Raw genomic sequence first — 19,455 nt, 5'->3', positions numbered from 1 at the left:
GGTGGGGGTGGGGCGGGGCCAGCTTTGATCACTCCAGCTCTGTTGTAATTTTGTCTTCGCCAGATAGATTAGCTGGAACCGCCAGCCCTAGCTTGGAGTTCCGTTCCACGGAGTACCCTCCCTCCCCACCCCCCGCGTCGTCTCGCGCCTGGAGCCGGGTCGCCGCTCCTTCCGAAGTCTCGCTGGAAACTTCAAGGGCTGATGGTTCTGTGTTCCTGACGTAATTAGGAGGCCACGCAGCTCCCCAACACTCCGTTAAACAAATATGTAAGTCGTCCTCCCTCTCTCTGGGGACAGACTCTAGGGAAGGAGGCAGCTGGGCCCGCTCCGGGTGGTGTCCTTGGCTAGCGGAGTGGCGTCGCTGTGACCTTCCACCGCCCCTCGGGGCCTTGGCCTTTCTAAGTTCTTCCTTAGGAAGCGGAGAGAGAGAGGCAGAGAACGTGCACCTCGCCACCCACCGGACAAGCTGAGAGGACCTTGTCTTTGCTTGAAAAGTTTTCTAGATAAATCGCTCGGGTGGTTCTAAGCTATGATGAACCAGAGGCTGGGCCCGGTTCTTCTCCAGAACAGCGTGTGGATGTAAAGGAGATGAAATCGTCCTCCCCCATTGCTTTCTTTTTCTTCCCCATATAAATCAGTCATATAATTCATTCGCATTGTTTAAGGTACATTGATCAATCTAATGGCTTGTAATAGGCTCCTAATTGCCACTTGCAGAATCCTGCAGGCTCGCATTTGAACAGGGAAGGTTCCAGGCAAGTCCACCTGAAGCTTGAGTTTGGGCGATTACAGAACCCAGGAAGAAAGTCTAGATGGCACGGTCACTCCGGTCTCAGTTCTACAGGGGAGGGAAGAAAGGGGGTGTTAGTGGGGATATTTGCTGTTCATTTTTCCCCCAATCTCCCTTCCAAATCTGTCACGATTAATGAGCAAAGCCCATGCCACAATTTATAGATTATTGTGGACTGAGGATCATTTTGTTGATATCAGACAAGAAACTTTCCTTACTTGCATCCTTGTGTCTGTATTTACAGTAAAAACTTCCTTAGTCACAAACAGATATGCATTTAGCCATACCTTTTCTTTTACTTACTTATTTTAATAAAGCAACATCAGGAGTTGTGATAGGAAATAACATGGGGGAGGGTGTGTTAAAGGGAAGGAAGGAAAAGCCAATCTTTATCCCAGAGTGTCCTGGAGGTATGCCTACACTCCTGTTTAACATCTTGTGGTTGTAGTGCCTTCTCCAAGCCCTGGATGGAGGACGAAAGAGTTGGAAGCCTCCTCAAATCTGCCTATGAAAGGGTAAAACTGAGGAAACTGGTACTCTGGCTAGGAGAAACTGAGTAATGATCAGAATCCTGGCCTCTGGCTTTTCTTGATATTGGTTCAGGTCTATGTGAAAAGATTGCTTTAATGTCTCCAAAGGTGGTTCCATTAGAGTTGGCTGAGACAATACGTGTGCATTATTTTGGAAGAGATGCTCTTAAAAAGAAGAAAGTCGCTACAGAATGCCACATTTGCTTAGGTCTAAGACCCTTCTTTGGTAGTTGCTGAGGGAGGGAGGAAAGTAAAACCCCAAGCTGAATAGGCCCCCCATAGTTTCCGAGTGATGCAGTAAACAAATCTATGATGCTTGTTGAATAATCTTCCAATAATTGCAGTCATTAAAATCATCACACAGTCTACAGTCACCTTCCTTCCTTTGACACACCAGTCTTTCCCTTAATTGTTAATGCATTTTGGGCTCAGATAAACAGATCAAGGCAAGCTTAAAATATGTGGGCCAGATACATCTAACAGCAGAAAATTAGTTGTGTAACAAATGTTTGGACTATACTTAATAGACTAGGGGTTTTCAATTTCTTCAGCAGACCCTACAGAGGCAAGAAAGATTTGCATCTTCTACCACTGCTAAATAGCAGTGACGCCTCTGAGATACAAAAAAAAAGAAAAGATGAAAGTCCCATTGGCCTATTGAATCTTCCTTGCTCTTTCATTTGCAAGGGTTGGGCTGGAATTAGGACATTACAGAACAAATATTAAAGGAAAGCTCAACAGAAACTGTGGGAGAGTTCCTCAATTCTTAATTAATTTTCTCCATCCATTTGATCTCAACAACTGGTCCTTTAAAAAATATAAATATGTGTTAACTATAAAAGATTCCCTGCTAATCAAAGGCTGTATTTCATTTTCACCCACCGCTGACAAGACTCCAACTGTGGAAAGGATTCACCCGACTCAACAGGCACTATGGACCTTCCTGGGCTTCCTTCTCCCTTGCTCATGACAGGCAACATTGGTACACAAGGGCAGCTTTTTCTTTTTTTAACTCAAGTTATTAATGTATCTCTGCAACTCCCACACTGTGCTGACCTGATAATCACTGCTCTAGTGAAGATCATGCAAATGAAAAGCATAATTAATTGCACAAATCATTTAAAAAGGAGCGCTGTGGCTTAGCAAATAAATAAAGGCAGTAGGGAGGACAGGTCAGATAAATGCTTTTTATAGGCTGGGCTCCCTTCACCCCCAACCCCTCCTCCTAGTCCCGGTGGTCCAGACTTTGACTGCAGCCAGCCTGGCCAAGGCGAGCACCTTTCGTTCCTCCTCCCCCAATGCCTCCCCTTCAACCATATTCCAGAGTCCCCCCAACTCCACCTCACCCCACCCCAACCTCATCCCACCCCAGTGGTGTATATCCACTGCTAAACTCTGTGCTAGGTCAAAGCTCCGGGGAGACTGGGCAGTCACTTAATATTTAACCAACTACTATATCTAGTTATTCAGAAAATAACTGGTCCTCCCAGTCGCCACTATGTTTTCTGCGCATCAGGGAGAAGCATTTTATCTGTGGCTTAGGAGGTCCAATCCTTCCTATCAGCGCTAATGACCGAATTGTTTCCCTGGCTTTGCCTTCTAAACACAGCAACTTGAGCAGTTGCTCAGATCAAAGCTCCCGGGAGAGGCTAGATGGGAGAAACAATATTTGTTCAAAGGAAGTGAACTCTTCCCTTTAATTACCCTATTCTTCTTTATTAGGATTCGTATTGAATTTTTTTTGCAAAAAAATTATGTTGATTTAACCATAGTGTATTTATGATGTAAATATATTCCAAGATGAAAACGTCACGGATCAATTGTAAAGGACCCGGATACATAATTTTAAAAAATCAGTTTCAGTGTATATGAGGTTCTCACCCCACTTTCGCTGCTCAGTCAGATTTGTTTATGCAGAATCGACATTTAATAGTGCTAATTGCACTCCAGTTAAATTGCCCTGATTGCAGAAAGGGAAGCAATTTTCGTGCTCTCTGTCTGGGTTTGGAAGAAATTGTTTTATATTCACCTCTTTATAAAGAAGTGGAGATAAGGCACCGGGGCCTTTGCACAAATTGCACTTAGGGGCTGACTGGCAGCATTCAGGCGCTATAATAGAGCATTATTTGGCCGTTTTGAATAATGTAAAGCGTTTGCTGAAAGCTATTCTCCTGAAAATTGCTTTAACTTTTAAAAGGGTGATGATTCACTCCAAACCAGGCCTTTGTTACATTGTCATTATTTCCCCAAATGTTTTAACAGTCAGCTCAACACTTTAGCATAACACATTGATCTTTGTTTAAAAACTAGATTTTTTTAGAGGATGAAAAAAATCTGTCAGACGAAAAAAATCTGGACTTCCTCCGAAAGATTTCCTTGGGGCCCCACCTTAGAGTTGAAGTGGCCCGGGTGTTTGCCTGCGTTCGTTTGGAAGATTTCCCTAACTTTTATTGTGATGCAGACGCGTGTATCTAAAGGAATATGCGAGTGCCCAAGTCTAGAGTCTGACAGCTGGAACTACGGGAAAACGGCGGGAGGGGGAGGGGAGGGGACCCGAGGGGAGGAGGAGAAGAGGAAGGCGAGCAGGGCGCCGGAGCCCGAGGTGTCTGCGAGAACTGTTTTAAATGGTTGGCTTGAAAATGTCACTAGTGCTAAGTGGCTTTTCGGATTGTCTTATTTATTACTTTGTCAGGTTTCCTTAAGGAGAGGGTGTGTTGGGGTGGGGAGGAGGTGGACGGGGGAAACCTCGGCGTTTCTCCTCCCCCGGCTGCACAGGGTGAGTCGGAAACGCCTCGCTGCCACTTAACAATCCCTCTATTAGTAAATCCACGCGGAGACTCTATGGGAAGCCGAGAACCACTGTCTTCTTCCAGGGCAGAAGTCACCTGTTGGGAACTGCCCCCGGGTCCCCCTGCTGGGCTTTCCGGCTCGTCTAGGCGGTCTGATTTCTCCTCAACCCTCCACCCCGCGTCCCCCAGGGACTTTTCACACCTCCCCACCCCCATTTCCACTACAGTCTCCCAGGGCACAGCACTTCATTGACAGCCACACGAGCCTTCTCGTTCTCTTCTCCTCTGTCCCTTCTCTTTCTCTGTCATAATTTCCTTGGTGCCTTCGCCACCTTAAACAAAAAAGAGAAAAAAATTAAAGAAGAAGAAGAAAAAAGAAAACATTCTGAGCCAAAGTATTTTAACAGGAATCCAAGAAAGCGACCCTCATAGCCCTCCCCACCCACGGAGTGCGCCAAGACGCACCCAGTCTCCATCACAGGGCCGAGAGCAGTGCCACTCTGGTCATACTTTTAGGTCAAGAGATCTTGCAAAAGAGAAGAGAAAACACGGGTGGCACAGTTCCACATCCTTGTCATTTGCACCCGCTCCGCGACAACTCATCGTTTGCACTCGAGGGTTTGGGGTTGGTAGTTTAATTTTTTTTTTTTCCTAAGAAGCAGGGTGTGGGTTTGGTGGGGAGTGTGCTGTGTTAAAACCAGCGCCCAGGTCTGCCCGAGGGCGCTGGTATTTCTGGTTCAGAAACAGCTTCTGGTTACCCTGGAGAAGAAAGAGAAAGCGGGGCCCAGAAAGAGAAAAACAAGCAGTTCAGCGGTTGCTGGGGGACTCGAAGACGCACCCTGGTCTGTTTGAGGACACCTCTTTTCACATTGACAAGGTCCAGGGAGGACTTCAGGATGCTTCCAGCCTGCAAAATGTGGGGGCGCCCACGTGTGGCCTGGTCCTCAGCCTTCCCGGGTGAAAATCCTGGAGAGATTTCTTGGGCACGTCCGTGAAAGCAGGGCACTAAGGTGGACCCCACCTCTTAACACGGCGCACTTGCCTTACAGACGAGACTCTAGGCCTTGGCAGTCTGGAGTGGGAGTGGGCTGGAGCTGGGACAAGAAAATTCCACTCCAGGATGAAACGCGACATGCAAATCTTCACCGGGTTAAACAAACAGCCCAGCAAGCCGCAGCTTCAGCGGAGGTGGAGGTGGGGGCGGACGCCGCTCGCGCGGGTCTCTGTTTCCAAAGTTGTTACAATGTGAAAATAAGCGGCTTCGTGCAGCGTGTTGTATGGGCTGATGCCTCCCACCCCACGCCAGCCCCAGCAAAACCCGGCAGATAATCAGCACATCCCACTGTTTAGTCATATTTGACAACTGGGTTAACCTGGTATCTTAGCGCTGGCGAAACCGTACAAAGGGTGCCCTCAATTACCACCAGAAGCCTCTAGCGTGAGTGGCACTTGTATTACCCCCCGGGTCAGAGGCCAGAGCGACAATTAGGAAGTCACTTATACCGCTGGGGGGAAATGGCGGGATACAGCAGGCTCCAGGCCCTCCCAACAAATCTGTGGATGTAGATCTGTACACAGAGGCCTATTCCGCTCCTCTCGGAGGAACTGTCCCTTCGTGCCCACTCCCCAGTATAACCGTGAGAGTAACATTGAATCTAGTGGAATAAGGAATTGGGTAGAAGACACACGAAAATGATTTAAAAAAAAAAAAATCCCAAGCAAGAATGATAGATATAAGCTGAAGTTGTGTTCTGTAGGCAAGAGCCTGGACACACAAAGTGAGGGCTGACATTTCCGTCTCCACTTGGGCCCTGCTGGTGCGGGCTGTGCCTGGGTGTCTCCTCCTCTCCTGCCTCCTTTCCTACAAGTGGGGAGTCGAGTAGGACTGTCAGCCCTAACTTGCAACATCTCGGGGTGGTTTGTGTGTGGGGGGGGGTGCTTGTGGCCCGGTTTCATTGGTACTTAAACCTGGCTTGGTGCGTGTGTGCAAATTTTTAATTGCACTGTAATTTCTTCAGTCCCCAGCCCGCCCTCGCCCACCCCAAGTATTCCCTTATCCACCCGCCGCCCTTTTTTAAGTAGCAACTTTGACTGGCAACGCGCCGGGAGCCCGGCCCGGGCCCCTCGCGCGTCTGACTGATTGGCTGCGGGGCAGCTCCCGTCTGCTCTGCCTGCGCCCTCATTGGGTGAGAGGCGCAGCCAGCGGCACTTCAAAGCGGGTGCTCCTAGCACTTAGGCTGAGTTTAGCCGGCGGGAGCCCGGAGTCCGCTCGGCGCGAGCGCGGGGACGCGGGAGCCGCGCGGGACCCAAGCAGTTTTTCCGAGCAGCCGCCAGGCTCAGCCCCGCTCCCAGCCTCGCTGCGCAGCCAGAGACCTGCTATGGCCACGTCTATACTCGGGGTAAGTCGCAAGCGCGGCAATGCATTTGCTTGTTTTAACCGGAGTAATTTTTCGTTATGGCTTCTGGGGTCTGCGGCTCCCGAGAAACTGTTGCTGCTCGACTGCAGCTTCAGCTTCTATTAGCACTTTCCACATTTCTGGGACTGATTTTTTCCCAAGTTTTTGGAACCCAGCAGATGCCTTTGCAAGAAAAGGTCTTCTTAATGAAGTCCTTTTTTACTTGGTTTCAAAGAAAAGCTAGAGGTTTCTTTTCTTCCCCTCGTGATTTATACCCCACCCCCCGCCTTGCTTTGGGGATTTTGTTGCAATTATGCGACAGTGGTGTTTCCAGAAAACAGTCTTAATCGTTTTGCAGTCCATCTAGTCACGCTAATAAATATTTACATTTCTGCGGCTCCCCAGTTCGCCCGTGACTTTGAAAATACGTCTCTGGCCGCTTATCCTCGGATTGTTGTTTTCATAATCGCTGTGTTTGTGTGTGTGTAAACTTTAAAACCAAACGTTTTCTATTAATAAAGAAAAGTCAAGTCGTAGCCACCCTGGGAATGCTGCAAGTTTCGCCCGTCCCTGGCTGCTGTTTCGGCCGCCTCCGCCCTCGCCCGGTGTTTGTTGTCTCTGGTCTCTGTGTTTACCTTCGCGCTTCACCCCGAAGGGCGACTTGGGGTCTTCTGGGAGAGGAGCCGGTTTACCGCAACAACCCAAGTCCGGTTGTAGTCAGGGTTGCAGTGACTGAGGCAGGGAACACGGAGGCATCTTTGATTTACAGCCTCAGCGAAGAGCAACTTTCCGGCCCCCGGACCTTCGCCGCGGTGATGGCCACTGTCCCGCGCCCGGTGCAGTGACTCTTCCGCGGGCGCGTGGGGAGGAGGCGCGAGACGGGGAGCTAGGGCCCCCCGGGAGCAGCCGCAGGGGACGAGGCTGCTCACCGGTGCACTTTCTTTCTTCCCCACTTCCTCCTGCCCTCCTCCTCCTTGCTCCCTCCCCCATCCTACCCACTTTAGGAAGAGCCGCGCTTCGGAACGACCCCGTTGGCCATGCTAGCGGCGACCTGCAACAAGATCGGCAACACGAGCCCGCTGACGACGCTGCCGGAGTCGAGCGCCTTCGCCAAAGGCGGCTTTCACCCCTGGAAGCGCTCCTCGTCCAGCTGCAACCTCGGCTCTAGCCTCTCGGGCTTCGCGGTGGCCACCGGGGGCCGTGGCTCGGGCGGCCTGGCGGGCGGCTCGGGCGCCGCCAACAGCGCCTTCTGCCTGGCCTCCACGTCGCCCACGTCGTCCGCCTTCAGCAGCGACTACGGCGGCCTCTTCTCCAACTCCGCGGCTGCCGCGGCGGCAGCGGCCGGAGTGTCCCCGCAGGAGGCGGGTGGCCAGTCGGCCTTCATTTCCAAGGTGCACACGACGGCGGCCGACGGGCTGTACCCGCGTGTGGGCATGGCGCACCCGTACGAGTCGTGGTACAAGTCGGGCTTTCATTCGACGCTGGCGGCCGGCGAGGTGACCAACGGCGCGGCGTCGTCGTGGTGGGACGTGCACAGCAGCCCGGGGTCGTGGCTGGAAGTGCAGAACCCCGCTGGGGGGCTCCAGAGCTCGCTGCACTCGGGCGCCCCCCAGGCCTCGCTGCACTCGCAGCTGGGCACCTACAACCCCGACTTCAGTTCGCTCACGCACTCGGCCTTCAGCTCCACCGGTCTCGGCTCCTCCGCCGCCGCCGCCTCGCACCTGCTCTCCACCAGCCAGCACCTGCTGGCCCAGGACGGCTTCAAGCCGGTGTTGCCCTCCTATTCGGACTCCAGCGCCGCCGTGGCAGCCGCCGCCGCCAGCGCCATGATCTCGGGCGCCGCGGCCGCCGCCGCCGGGGGGAGCTCAGCACGCTCTGCCCGCCGCTACTCGGGCCGCGCCACCTGCGACTGCCCCAACTGCCAGGAGGCGGAGCGGCTGGGCCCGGCCGGGGCGAGCCTGCGGCGCAAGGGCCTGCACAGCTGCCACATCCCGGGCTGCGGCAAGGTGTATGGGAAGACGTCGCACCTGAAGGCGCACCTGCGCTGGCACACGGGCGAGCGGCCCTTCGTGTGCAACTGGCTCTTCTGCGGCAAGCGCTTCACGCGCTCGGACGAGCTGCAGCGGCACCTGCGGACTCACACGGGCGAGAAGCGCTTCGCCTGTCCTGTGTGCAACAAGCGCTTCATGCGCAGCGATCACCTGAGCAAACACATTAAGACGCACAACGGGGGCGGCGGGGGCAAAAAGGGCAGCGACAGTGACACGGACGCCAGCAACCTGGAGACGCCCCGTTCCGAATCCCCCGACCTCATCCTGCATGACTCCGGAGTCAGTGCAGCCCGGGCGGCGGCAGCGGCAGCAGCTGCGGCGGCGGCGGCGGCGGCGGCCTCCTCGGGAGGCAAGGAAGCAGCATCTGGCCCCAACGACTCTTAAGAGACCGGGCGAGAGGCGCGAGCACGCGAGCGAGTAGAGACACCGAGAACGAACGAGAGGTTCGGAGGGCGAGAGAGTGGGGGACGGGAGGGCAGGGGCTTCAGTGACGCCCCCGGGGCACCGGCTGGGCGCGAGGTGGAGCCGCTGAGGGTTCCCGGGCTGCGGTTCGCCCGCCGTGCGAGGAGCTCCCCTCGCCTTCCGCGCTCGGATGAGAATCGAATGCGTGGTCCGGAAACAAAAGCGAACCATCCTCCGACACAAACACTTTAAAAACTGTACTCCCAGACGTACACATACACCGGAGACCTGCAACCACAAGCACGCACACTCGCGCGCGCACACACATACCACTCGCCCAAACTTCTCGAGCGAAGAGCAATACATAGAAAGGCTCCCTCTTTGCCCACTATCCACCTCCCTCCAACACCCGTCTCTTTCCTTTTCTCAAAAACAAGCCACCACCCAGCCAAGGACTGTCAGAACATTTGAAAACAAACGGGACCGATAAAAACACCCTTTGTGTGGATTATATTATATATAAAATGCTCCAAGTCCTGCCTGATGTCTACTTACAATGAGACTTTTCCTAAAAAAGGAAGCATCGAAAGGCTTAAGGTGAGATATTAAACTGGAAGTCTAGCGACAGTTTCTCTGTATTTCATAACATCTGTATAAATAGGGTTCAAAATATTGTGTTCTCTTTTATTTTCTTGTAAATGTTCATTCGAATAGAGTTTTTTTGGGTGAATCCCTGAAATTCAGGGAGTTTTTTTAATTTTCTGATGCACTTTGTGAAAGTCAGTATATATGTAAAAGATATTTAAAATGTTGAGTTATCATTTCACTCACAAACACGTAAGTTAAGGTCATCTAAAGAAATTAAATGCGTTTATCTGTATGAAGAAAATCTTGACATATTTTCATTTTGGTATTATTAAAGGACTCTGAACAATACATTTCCTTTTTTAAAATCCTGTTTCCCCTCAATAACCTTTTCGTGGGTCGATATTTTTTTTTTCGGTTGGGAAAAAATTCCCTTAATGTTAGTTGTAGGTAATGTAAAGTTTATGTGGGTTATAAAAGCCATACTACATATACGTTTTTGAGAAGTCAAAATTATTTATTTGTATATCAACAGCATAAATTAAATTGGGTTATGAGGACGTGTAGTAGCATTGCTTAATGTGAAGGCTCTCAAAAGGTGACATTTTAAAACTCTGGAGCGCCTAAAAAATGCAGAGGTCCTTGGCAGCTTTAACTGGGGAGGTGCCTAAACCTCTGGGAGGTGTCAGAGAAAATTCTGGTGGGTTTGTTTGTTTTTAAAAAGTGATTTAAAAACAATCTGTGAAAGGAAAACGCTTTAAAAAAAGAAGTCTTTAGCTCCCAAGGCCCTGTATGTTGGAAGGCAACTCAAGGGAATAAATCGCTAGAGTCAATACCCCGGAAAAGACATTTCATGCCTAAATGAAAATCTTGTTAAATGTTATTAATTTTGACTTAGAGCACACAGCAGCCCCCTGTGCCTTGTATTCCCTTATTAGGGATTCATGTCTTATCAAATATCTAATTAATCTCCTAGACATCATTTGTTCTGGCCAACTTTATCTCAGCTGGTCCGCGGGGAAAACTCCAAATATTCTCTGTGACAAAGCTCCCTTGAAGATCTTTTTAATTGTCTAAATTAACTGCACCAAATTTGCATGTCAAACGGTAAAGGGCAACCTGAGATAAAATGTAAACGTTTTAAAAGCTCCCAAACTAAGCACTTGATTTGATAACTAGGCTTTTTAATGTTATGGAAGACAACTGCTCCTTTCCTTTTCAAAGACGGCTGATCTATGCAAATAGTGAATTGGAAATGCCTAGGTCCCCGCGCCGTCAAATGGCCCTCGCAGGTTATTTGAATATCAGTGGCGCTGCTTCTGAAAAGGTTCAAGGATGCTCTCTGACTTCTTTGTGATTACTCAGTGCGGCGTCTTATTCTGAAGAAAAAAACTCAGGAATAATTAAAGGCTGGGATCAGGCCTGGGAACACATTTGGGACAGGAATCTCATTTAGACAGTCTCTTTCAAAATAAGGCACAGTTAAATTGACCAGAAGGCAATTATTGAAATGAAAATTATTTTCACTCTCTTTGTCTTCTGACCACCAACTTAACAGCCCTAGTTTAAAAGAGGGAGAAAAGAGGGAGAGACAAAAAGAAAATTGGTAAATGAGATAATTTCGCAATTCGAAAAAATGTTAATTTAGAAAATAAAGTACATATTTACAGAATAAAAAATATTTCTAAAAGACTTCCCACACAAGAGGAAGTACAAGCGAAGTCAGCACCAACATAATTTTTTTCCATTTTTGATTACTGTCCACCTTGGGAATTTGAGCGAAGGTTTTGATTTTTAGGAAAGAAAAAATAAATTCTTGTTATTAACAATCATCAAAATGTTTTCTCGGAAACTGTTCTGAAACACCAAGTCGCAAAGTAGCGATAAAACAGAACGAAGGTCCCCAGCAGGGAGTTTGCAGCGTGACATTCAATGGCTTCTTCCTTCTCCTTCTCGAGCTCCCCGCAGCCCGGCTGCCCCGCTCTTCTTCCTGGAGTTTTTCTTCACTTTGGCCTTTTTCTCTCCCGGATCAAGCTGTTCATAACCGGGAGCACCCCACTCCCAAAGCGCCTCTGGTCGGGAGATGGTCTTCTGGAGAGCCAGCTGGTAGGGGCGCGTTTCCTGGAGGGGCTTCGGGCCGGGGCACTGGAGGCCCAGAGGGTGCCTGGCGCGTTTGGGGGCCGCGGGCTGGCGGCGCGGGGTAAAGGGTGTGGTGGGTCTCCCCAGGAACGCGGGCGCCCGGGCGTCGGGCCCAAGCAGCTTTGTTTGTGGTTGATAATAAAGGCAGATCAAAGGGCCCGGCTGTGCAGGTCCCGCTGGCCGCGCGGCTCCCTCCGCAGGCCAGTGATCAAGGCCTGTGAGCGCTGCCTCTGCCCCGCGGGTCAGCGGACGTCCATCACCCAGGCTCCTGGGAGCGGCGGGCGGCTGCCCCGGCCCGAGCGTCCAGCCGGGAGACAGCAGTACACGGAACCTGAGCCCAGAGGGAGCGGGGCCCCGGGGCCCCGGCCGAAGCCAACAGGCGAAAAGAGGGCCTAGGCCCCCTGCCTGTCCTCCGCCCTGCCCTAGGCGCCCCTGGGGGCATCGGGAACCTTGACTTGAGCGGGTGGCGACCGGCCGGCCGGGGTTGACCAAATTGGAGACAGCGCGCGTGGCAGGCGAGAGCCCCCCAGTTAGAACACGAGTTCGGTCCCCAATTGCGGTGGGTCCGCGCCTCCCCAGGGCCACTTCGGGGCCCCAGAGGCCTGTGCCTCTCCGGCTCAGGGGCCAGAAGGAGCTGGAGGCGGTGGCCAAGGGCCCAAACTCAGAGGTGGGTAGCGGCCTGGAGGTCCGCGCGGGCGGGGGCCGCGGCCTGGGGGCGCAGAGTCGCGCCTGGGCCCGGGTGAGGGCAGTGCGATTTCGAGTTCCCCAGTTTCCCTGGCGTTTCCTGTCCCATAGCTTCCAGCGCAACAGAGGAACGAAAAGCAAATTTTCCTCCGCCCTGCGCCCACCCAGCCACGATCCACACCATCCTCCGGCGTCTCCTTTTCTGACACCAGTTTTCTCCCCTTGGAATGAATTGGGTTCTACCTGACAAGGAAAAAGAAAAAGAAAAGAAAGAGATTTTCTTTCCTCGAGGCGGGAAACAACATTATTTTGATGAGATTAGATTGTGCACCTGAATGGCGTGTCTGGACCTTCCGTCAAATCGTTACAAGTCGTGTAAAATTGAATTTCTTTTTATTCGGATGGAAACTTTATTTATTTTAACTCTAATCTTATTTGCATCTATTATCTGTATTCACCAAGGCTCTCTTCCACTACAAAAATGCAGATGAAGTAAATCTCACATAAATCCCGCCCATTTGTGTAATTGGTATACTAAGTGTTTATTTTAAGTGAGAATAATTTAGCTACAAATTTTCTTAAGGAATAACATTCTTAACACATTAAAAAAACTGAAAACTCTGATTTGCTTTTATGTTTGACAGTAGCTCTTGATTCCCATAAGAGGAGCTTGGCGAGTGCGGCTCGCTGGCGCCACCTAGAGCTCCGAGGCGGGAAGGCCGCCGCCTGCCCGGCTTGCGGCTGTCAGCGTGTGGAGACCGGCTTTTGCCGCGAGCAGCAGCAATCAAGCGGATCCTGCGAAGAAACGCGAGGGTTTGCGTTCCAGCGGGGAACGAACCCTGCTATTGGGGGTGGGGAGAACTACTTGGCAGTGGCTTCTGGGCAAAAGGGTCGTTTCTGGAACGTGCTAACTGAAAATCCAAACAAAACAAAATAAGGACCGGTTGGCCCTGGTCTTAGAATTGTCGCATTTAACATCCTTTTCAAGGCAACTTCAGGGTCTTCCAATTTAAAGTTGAGAGCGCTGAAGCGTTATCGGCAGCGACGTGGACCCCAGGATGTGGGGATCCAGCTGTGGACGCAGACCCCTACGACTCTGCATCCGCGGCTCCCGGCCGGCAAGGCCCGCGTGTACTATCCGGGGCGGGCTGGAACCAGGCCGATTCAAACAAGTCACCAAACCATCCCACCCTACCACCCTCCCGTGGACCATCAGGGAGGCAAGGGACCCGCTGCTTTCGCAGCCCCAACCCGAGGCGGGCCAGAGCAGCCTTCTGCCTCGCCTTCGTCCTCCGACGGACACCCCAGCCAGAGTGGGGCGCGGGGGGCTGCTGGGCAGGCAGGAGCCGAGTCTGGCGCGCAAGGCCCCCGAGGCGGCGAGAAGCCCCCAGATGCCCCTCTCCAGGCCTCCCCGAAGGGTGCGCACATCCTCCCGGAGCAAAACGACCCCTTTTGTCCTCTCCTTTTCCCTTTGAAACCCAAATCTGAAATCGGGTAAGAGTTGGGGGCGTTGGCCAATTTTCTCTCCTCTCAGTGCATCGTCCTACCCCCGCCGCCCCTTTCCGTCCTCTTCCAGTCCACTGTCTCCCTGACCCCAACCTGTCTTCGGACTACGTGGAGTGACTTCCTCCTCCTCCATTTTTGTGCCCCCCACCTCCCCAGCGCGTATTTATTGTATTTTAATTTAAAAAGCGACACCTTCAAACCCTGCGCCCGAGGCGGCTGAGGCGCCGTCACCCGCAGTCGAGAAAGCCCGGTCAAGGCGCCTGGGTGCTGGGCTCCCTGAACTCGCGCCGGGGAGCAGCAGCGCGTTTCCGGGGACTCGCAGCCACCTTTGCGGCGGGTAACTCGGCTGGGTTTGTATTTGCTGTTTTAATACAAACCCCGCCGCACTGCCTATTTCAAAGATGTGCTAATTACTACTTGGATAGCAGGGCGCAAAGTCCTTGTCCATTTCCCAGTACAAAGTAGGTTGCTAGAAAATTTGAAATTGCCTTTCAGCCTAAAGCTGCCTTACCTGAATGTCATAATTACAGTAATTATGTACATCCAAATTACATGCTAATTAAATTAGAATCAAATCGTTCTAAATCGAAATCAAATGAGGTAGTGAAGAATTAATCAATGACAACATAAATAGAGAGCTTCCTTCAGAGATATTTATTGTAACGATACAAGGAGGAATTTGATCTGAAAAAGTCACCTGTTTGTTTACTTTCAAATTAGTAATCAGTTATTATCCCTTCTCCATAATTTTAACCGTTCAGTGTTATTTACCCCCCACCCTTCCCAGACGCTGGAGTGTATAGAAATATGTATGAAGTAAATATATACAGACATGCCTCCCCCATATATTGTTGATACAAATATAGACTGTGTGTTTGCAACTCCAGTTAAGGAAAGGGTTTCCTTTCCTTAAATGTCCGTGGGGATGTCCGTGGGGACACGTCCCTCCAGGGCCGGCTGTCGAGGACCCGGAAAACCACAGCCCCTAAGAGTTCCAGATTTTCCAAGACCCTTATCTCTCTTCCTTTAGAATTTCACACTGGGGATTTTGCATTGTTTTGCCGGCGTGTAACGATTTCAGGGTGATTCATTTATTTATAAAGGAAATGCAAAGTGACAGGGTGTCTCCCCCAGTCTACATTCTGCTTGCAGATTGCTGACGAAAGTTGATATCTTCATGTTTGTCCCAAGAGCTTCAGAAAGCGCCCTCTTCACCTGTGGAGCGCGAGCGACCAGAACAATTCGCTCGCTTTCCTAACTGCTGAAGGCGAGTTCGACCCGCGCGGGGGACTGCGCCCGAGGCCCGGCAAGCTTAGGCGGGGACTGGCAGGGCGCTTGGCGGGCGGGCCCCCAGCGGAAAGGCCTGAGAATTGCTTCTAGGGGGTGGCTTGGGCCAACGTGGGGCCAGGGAGCCACGCAGAGGGCCGGCCCCGACCGTTCCCCGCCGCCCCTTGTGGGTCGGGTGTCGGGCGGCCTCCTGGCGCCGGAGGCGCAACTGCTAAGGAAGGGTGTGCGCCCCCTCATTCTCGGCCTCCTCATTTCGGTTTGGGGTGTTTTCGCAAGGTTGCCAGACGCGCATCCAGAGAAGGAAACCACCAGAGCACGCAGAGGGGCGTCGCCTCGGGATGGGAAGGGGCGACCCCAGCCAGGATTCATCCCGTCACCCTACTCCACCCCCCATTCTGGCTTCCTTTAGGTTTAGGGCGACGTCCTCCTGGGAAGCCCTGCTCTATCAGTCCAGGAACCCTCGGACCTCCACTTCTTCCACCCCCTCGCAAAGCCCTTCAAGCCGGAGGGACTGGAGAAAGGCGACTCCGGGGCAGCTTGGACGGGAGGGTGGGTTTCTTTTCATTCCAGGCAGTTCTCCGCGTTCATCCCGCACATCTTCGTCATTATTGTTACATTCTGGGCATTCTGGGGGTGATGTTAAGTGTGGCGTGAAGGGAGGAGAAACGGGGAAGGTGCTGTGGAGTTACCTCTTCCTTTCCCGTCATCAGGAACCGGATTTTAGGAGCCTCGATCAGGTAGGAGAGCTCTCAGCGGCCCCCGCTTTCCCAAACCTTAGTTTCCCCGGTCTGACTTGTTCCTCACAACTTTTTAAAGGCCTTTCGCCTTTTTATCAGAGAATGCTCCCAAGGCCTGCAGGTATTGCATGCTTTTATCTCTTTTCAAGAAATGACAACTATAGTAGAGGTTTTCTTTTTCAGAAAACCTAAATAAGATTTTTAAATATCATTCAGCTGCTGAAGCTAAAAGTGCTACTTTCTTCCTGGTCTTAGGACCGGAGGGTGGAGCTGCGGCCCTCCGGAGCCGCCTCCACCAGCGTCTTGGCCCAGTGGTCATTAGGTAAGGAGAAGAGTGAAATGGCTCAGGTGGATTTTGAACTGTTTGAGCTTCAATGCCAAAGCATACCAAATGTTCGGTGATTAAAACTGGGAAACGCCTGCTCCCAGCAGCGTGGAATGATTTGATTCACTATGAGCAAGCAGCCTCATGGAAGAACAGCAAGAAAGGTCTCTCCAAACCTTTCGGATGAAAAGCTTTCTTAAGATTACAGCCCTATGGTTCAAAACAAGATCTCCGCTTCATAATGCAAGGTAAGCAGACCTGCCACTATGCTGCAGAAACCTCTGCCCATTTTGGCCTTTATTAAAATAAATTATGACTAATTTATCACAGAGACGTTCAGATAAACAAGTTCTAACCTAGCAACTTGATATTTCTTGGTTATTTATAAATCGACAGCACCTCCTACAGGAATTAATTTGCTAGTGTTATGTTAAATGTTAGGTTAGGAGAAAAGTCCCTGCGGAGGCAGAGGGAGAAATGCCTCCAAAATGTGTCCTATGCGCGTGCAGTTCCAGGCCCATGGATGAATAAGAAACATGTAAGTCTGCCAGCCTGGATGAATAAGAAACGTGTAAATCTGCCAAGATTTCTTTAAAGGAACTTCTCTATTAAGGGTAAGAATGACAAATTTCACCAGGCTGGTTTTCTAAAAAATATCCCCATTGAGGACTTTTGTTTGGGTCCTTAAGTCATAGATTCACTAACTGTGGAGGATTCTTCTCGGGTTTTAGGTACTGAGAGTAATCTCTACACATACTAGACATCCCTTTTATTATGAGGTTTATCTTATGAGGTTCATCTCCTTCGTTTCTACCTTATATTTCAAAAGGCAAAAGCAGAATTACATGTCCAATATTTTTATTTTAAAGAAACTTCCAATTATTTTACCCATCATTAGGGTATGTGGAACACATTAGCTAAGCCTCTTGAAAGCTCTTTGTTATCATGGTATGATTTTGTGTGAAAATGCCTCTCTTCCGTTTTTAAGTTTACAAAGTTAGAATGGTAGTTCATTAGGGCTGTTGAGCACCCTTGGGTGACCAAGGCTGAAAGCCAGACAGAAAATCAACATCTTCCATAACTACATGGAAATTTTTTCTCAGAATTAGATGGGTAAAAATATTGGAGCTTCTGGCAGTACTTTCTAGTTTCTCAATCCTAACAATAAGGATAATTAAATCAGAGACTAAAAAAATCTCACTTTATAAAGTTAAAAGTGGACCACATTGGCCAGGCATGGTGGTTCACGCCTATAATCCCAGCACTTTGGGAGGCTGAGGCAGGCAGATTGTTTGAGGTCTGGAGTTCAAGACCAGCCTGAGCAACCTCATCTGCATTAAAAAAGTGGACCACGGTGTGTGAGTCAAATGAGAAAAGTGTAAGAAATAACATATTTAATTCATTTTGAATTACAGGATGCATTTCAGCATTTCTCTTCATGAACACTATATTGCTTCAGAAACCCTTTAAGGTAGTATTGCATAGGTTTTGACATTATAAAAATTATAAAGTCTAAAAAGGCAGAAGATAGAAAATAATCACTGCAACACTGATGAACTCAAGGTGTAAATTAGCAGTCTTTATCAATTTCAAATGCATGCTTTTTTTTTAAGTGAAGAAGGGATCTTTGAGGTGCGCTATAGGTTATTAAACAATACTGTGGAAGGAATTGAAGTTCCTCCCCCCTTCGTCTTAAAAATCTAAATAATCAAGGTTGTTTACCTCTTCACTTAGTTTTTCTTAGAGGACATTTGTTTTCTGTGTGTGCACAGACAATGCAAAGACATATATATCAGATGATGTGGTTTTACTTCTTTAAAATGTTACTCTCTTACAGAATGTATGAAATTGTGACTGCCAACTATCGAAACCATCTAATCAATATTCGTTTTGTATTAATTAGCAGATGGTTAAAAAATATAGAACACTGATAACAAAAATACTTGTGTCCAAGATGTGAAGTTTTTTGGAACTGTGTTACTGGTGATTTGTAACAGTTCTTTCTGTAGTTTTCCCTTACCACATCCTTTGAAACACAAGGGAAAATTTGCAGCTAAATTTAAATATGCCTTATATACCTATACTGGTGAAATATCAAAGCAGTTTGTTTCATTTGAAAATCTACCCCCTGCCCCCCCGCTGCCGGCCACTGGCAGGATCAACCAGGTATGAGGTAAAATCTTTAATAGTTGTAAGACAGTAATAGAAGGGCCATTTGTGGAAGGCACAGTAATAGTCCCTCATAGATGTACATATCCTAACCCCTGGAACCTGTGAATATGTTACATTATGAAGAAAAGGGGAATTAAAGTTGCAGATAGAATTAACATTGATCTTACAATTGGGAGATTATTGCATGATTCTTCAGGTGGGCCCGATGTAATCACAAGGTACTTAAAATTGGAAGAGGGATGCAGAATGTCAAAGTGTCAGAATGATTAGATTTGAGAAGTACTTGACTCCTCTTTGTTAGCTTTGAAAATGGAGGAAGGGGGCCAGGAGCCAAGAAATGCAGGCAGCATCTAGAAGCTGGAACAGGCAAGCAAATCTATTTTCCCCTTGAGCCTCTAAAAAAAACATAATTCTACTGACACCTTGACTTTAGCCCAGTGAGACCCATGTCAAACTTCTGACCTCTAGAACTGTTAAGCTACTACAGTTGGATTGTTTTTTGTTTTGTTTTTGAGATGGGAGTCTTGCTCCATCACCCAGGCTGGAGTGCAGTGGTGCGATCTTGGCTCACTGAAACCTCCTCCTCCCGGGTTCAAGCGGTTCTCCCACCTCAGCCTCCTGAGTAGCTGGGACTACAGGTGCATGCTGCCATGCTTGGCTAATTTTTTTTTTTCTTGAGATGGAGTCTCACTCTGTCGCCCGTGTTGGAGTGCAGTGGCATAATCTCGGCTCACTGCAACATCCAGCTCCCGGGTACAAGCGAATATCCTGCCTCAGACTCCCGAATAGCTGGGACTACAGCGAGTGCCACCATGCCCGGCTAATTTTTGGTATTTTTAGTAGACATGCAGTTTCACCATGTTGGCCAGGCTGGTCTCGAACTCCTGACCTCAGGTGATCTGCCCACCTGGGCCTCCTAAAGTGCTGGGATTACAGGCATAAGCCACCGTGCCTGGCCCAGCTGGACTGTTTTAAGTTTGAGGTAACTTGTATACCTGCACAAAAAACTAGTATTATCCAAATGTAAACAGCTTATTCTATAGAACAAAAGGTTAAGGGGGC

At 49.7% G+C, this 19,455-nt stretch overlaps 1 protein-coding gene and 1 long non-coding RNA gene across 2 annotated transcripts; both read left to right on the top strand.

Annotated features, from left to right (window-relative positions):
* Positions 1-202: 202 nt before the first annotated feature.
* On the top strand, positions 203-1,951 carry LOC108518531 (uncharacterized). The gene is made up of 2 exons (XR_001882384.1): positions 203-267; positions 404-1,951. It is a non-coding gene; the product is annotated as an uncharacterized LOC108518531 (long non-coding RNA).
* Positions 1,952-6,487: 4,536 nt separating this feature from the next.
* Positions 6,488-8,940, top strand: SP9 (Sp9 transcription factor). Its single transcript, XM_017856957.1, has 2 exons — positions 6,488-6,508; positions 7,510-8,940. The coding sequence occupies exons 1-2, from the start codon at positions 6,488-6,490 to the stop codon at positions 8,938-8,940; spliced, it is 1,452 nt and encodes a 483-aa protein (XP_017712446.1).
* Positions 8,941-19,455: the final 10,515 nt, after the last annotated feature.

This window comes from Rhinopithecus bieti, unplaced genomic scaffold (assembly GCF_001698545.2).
Source record: "Rhinopithecus bieti isolate Rb0 unplaced genomic scaffold, ASM169854v2 scaffold_43749, whole genome shotgun sequence".
NCBI classification, from domain to species: Eukaryota; Metazoa; Chordata; class Mammalia; order Primates; family Cercopithecidae; genus Rhinopithecus; species Rhinopithecus bieti.
Note: the sequence above shows the minus strand (reverse complement) of the source record. Positions and strands in the feature narration are given on the sequence as shown.

What these genes read in the sequence shown, in the direction of transcription:
- SP9 (XM_017856957.1), top strand. Translation starts at nt 6,488, where the DNA reads ATGGCCACGTCTATACTCGGG. An exon ending in TGGCCACGTCTATACTCGGG is followed by an intron (nt 6,509 to 7,509) that starts GTAAGTCGCAAG and finishes TACCCACTTTAG; the next exon opens with GAAGAGCCGCGCTTCGGAAC.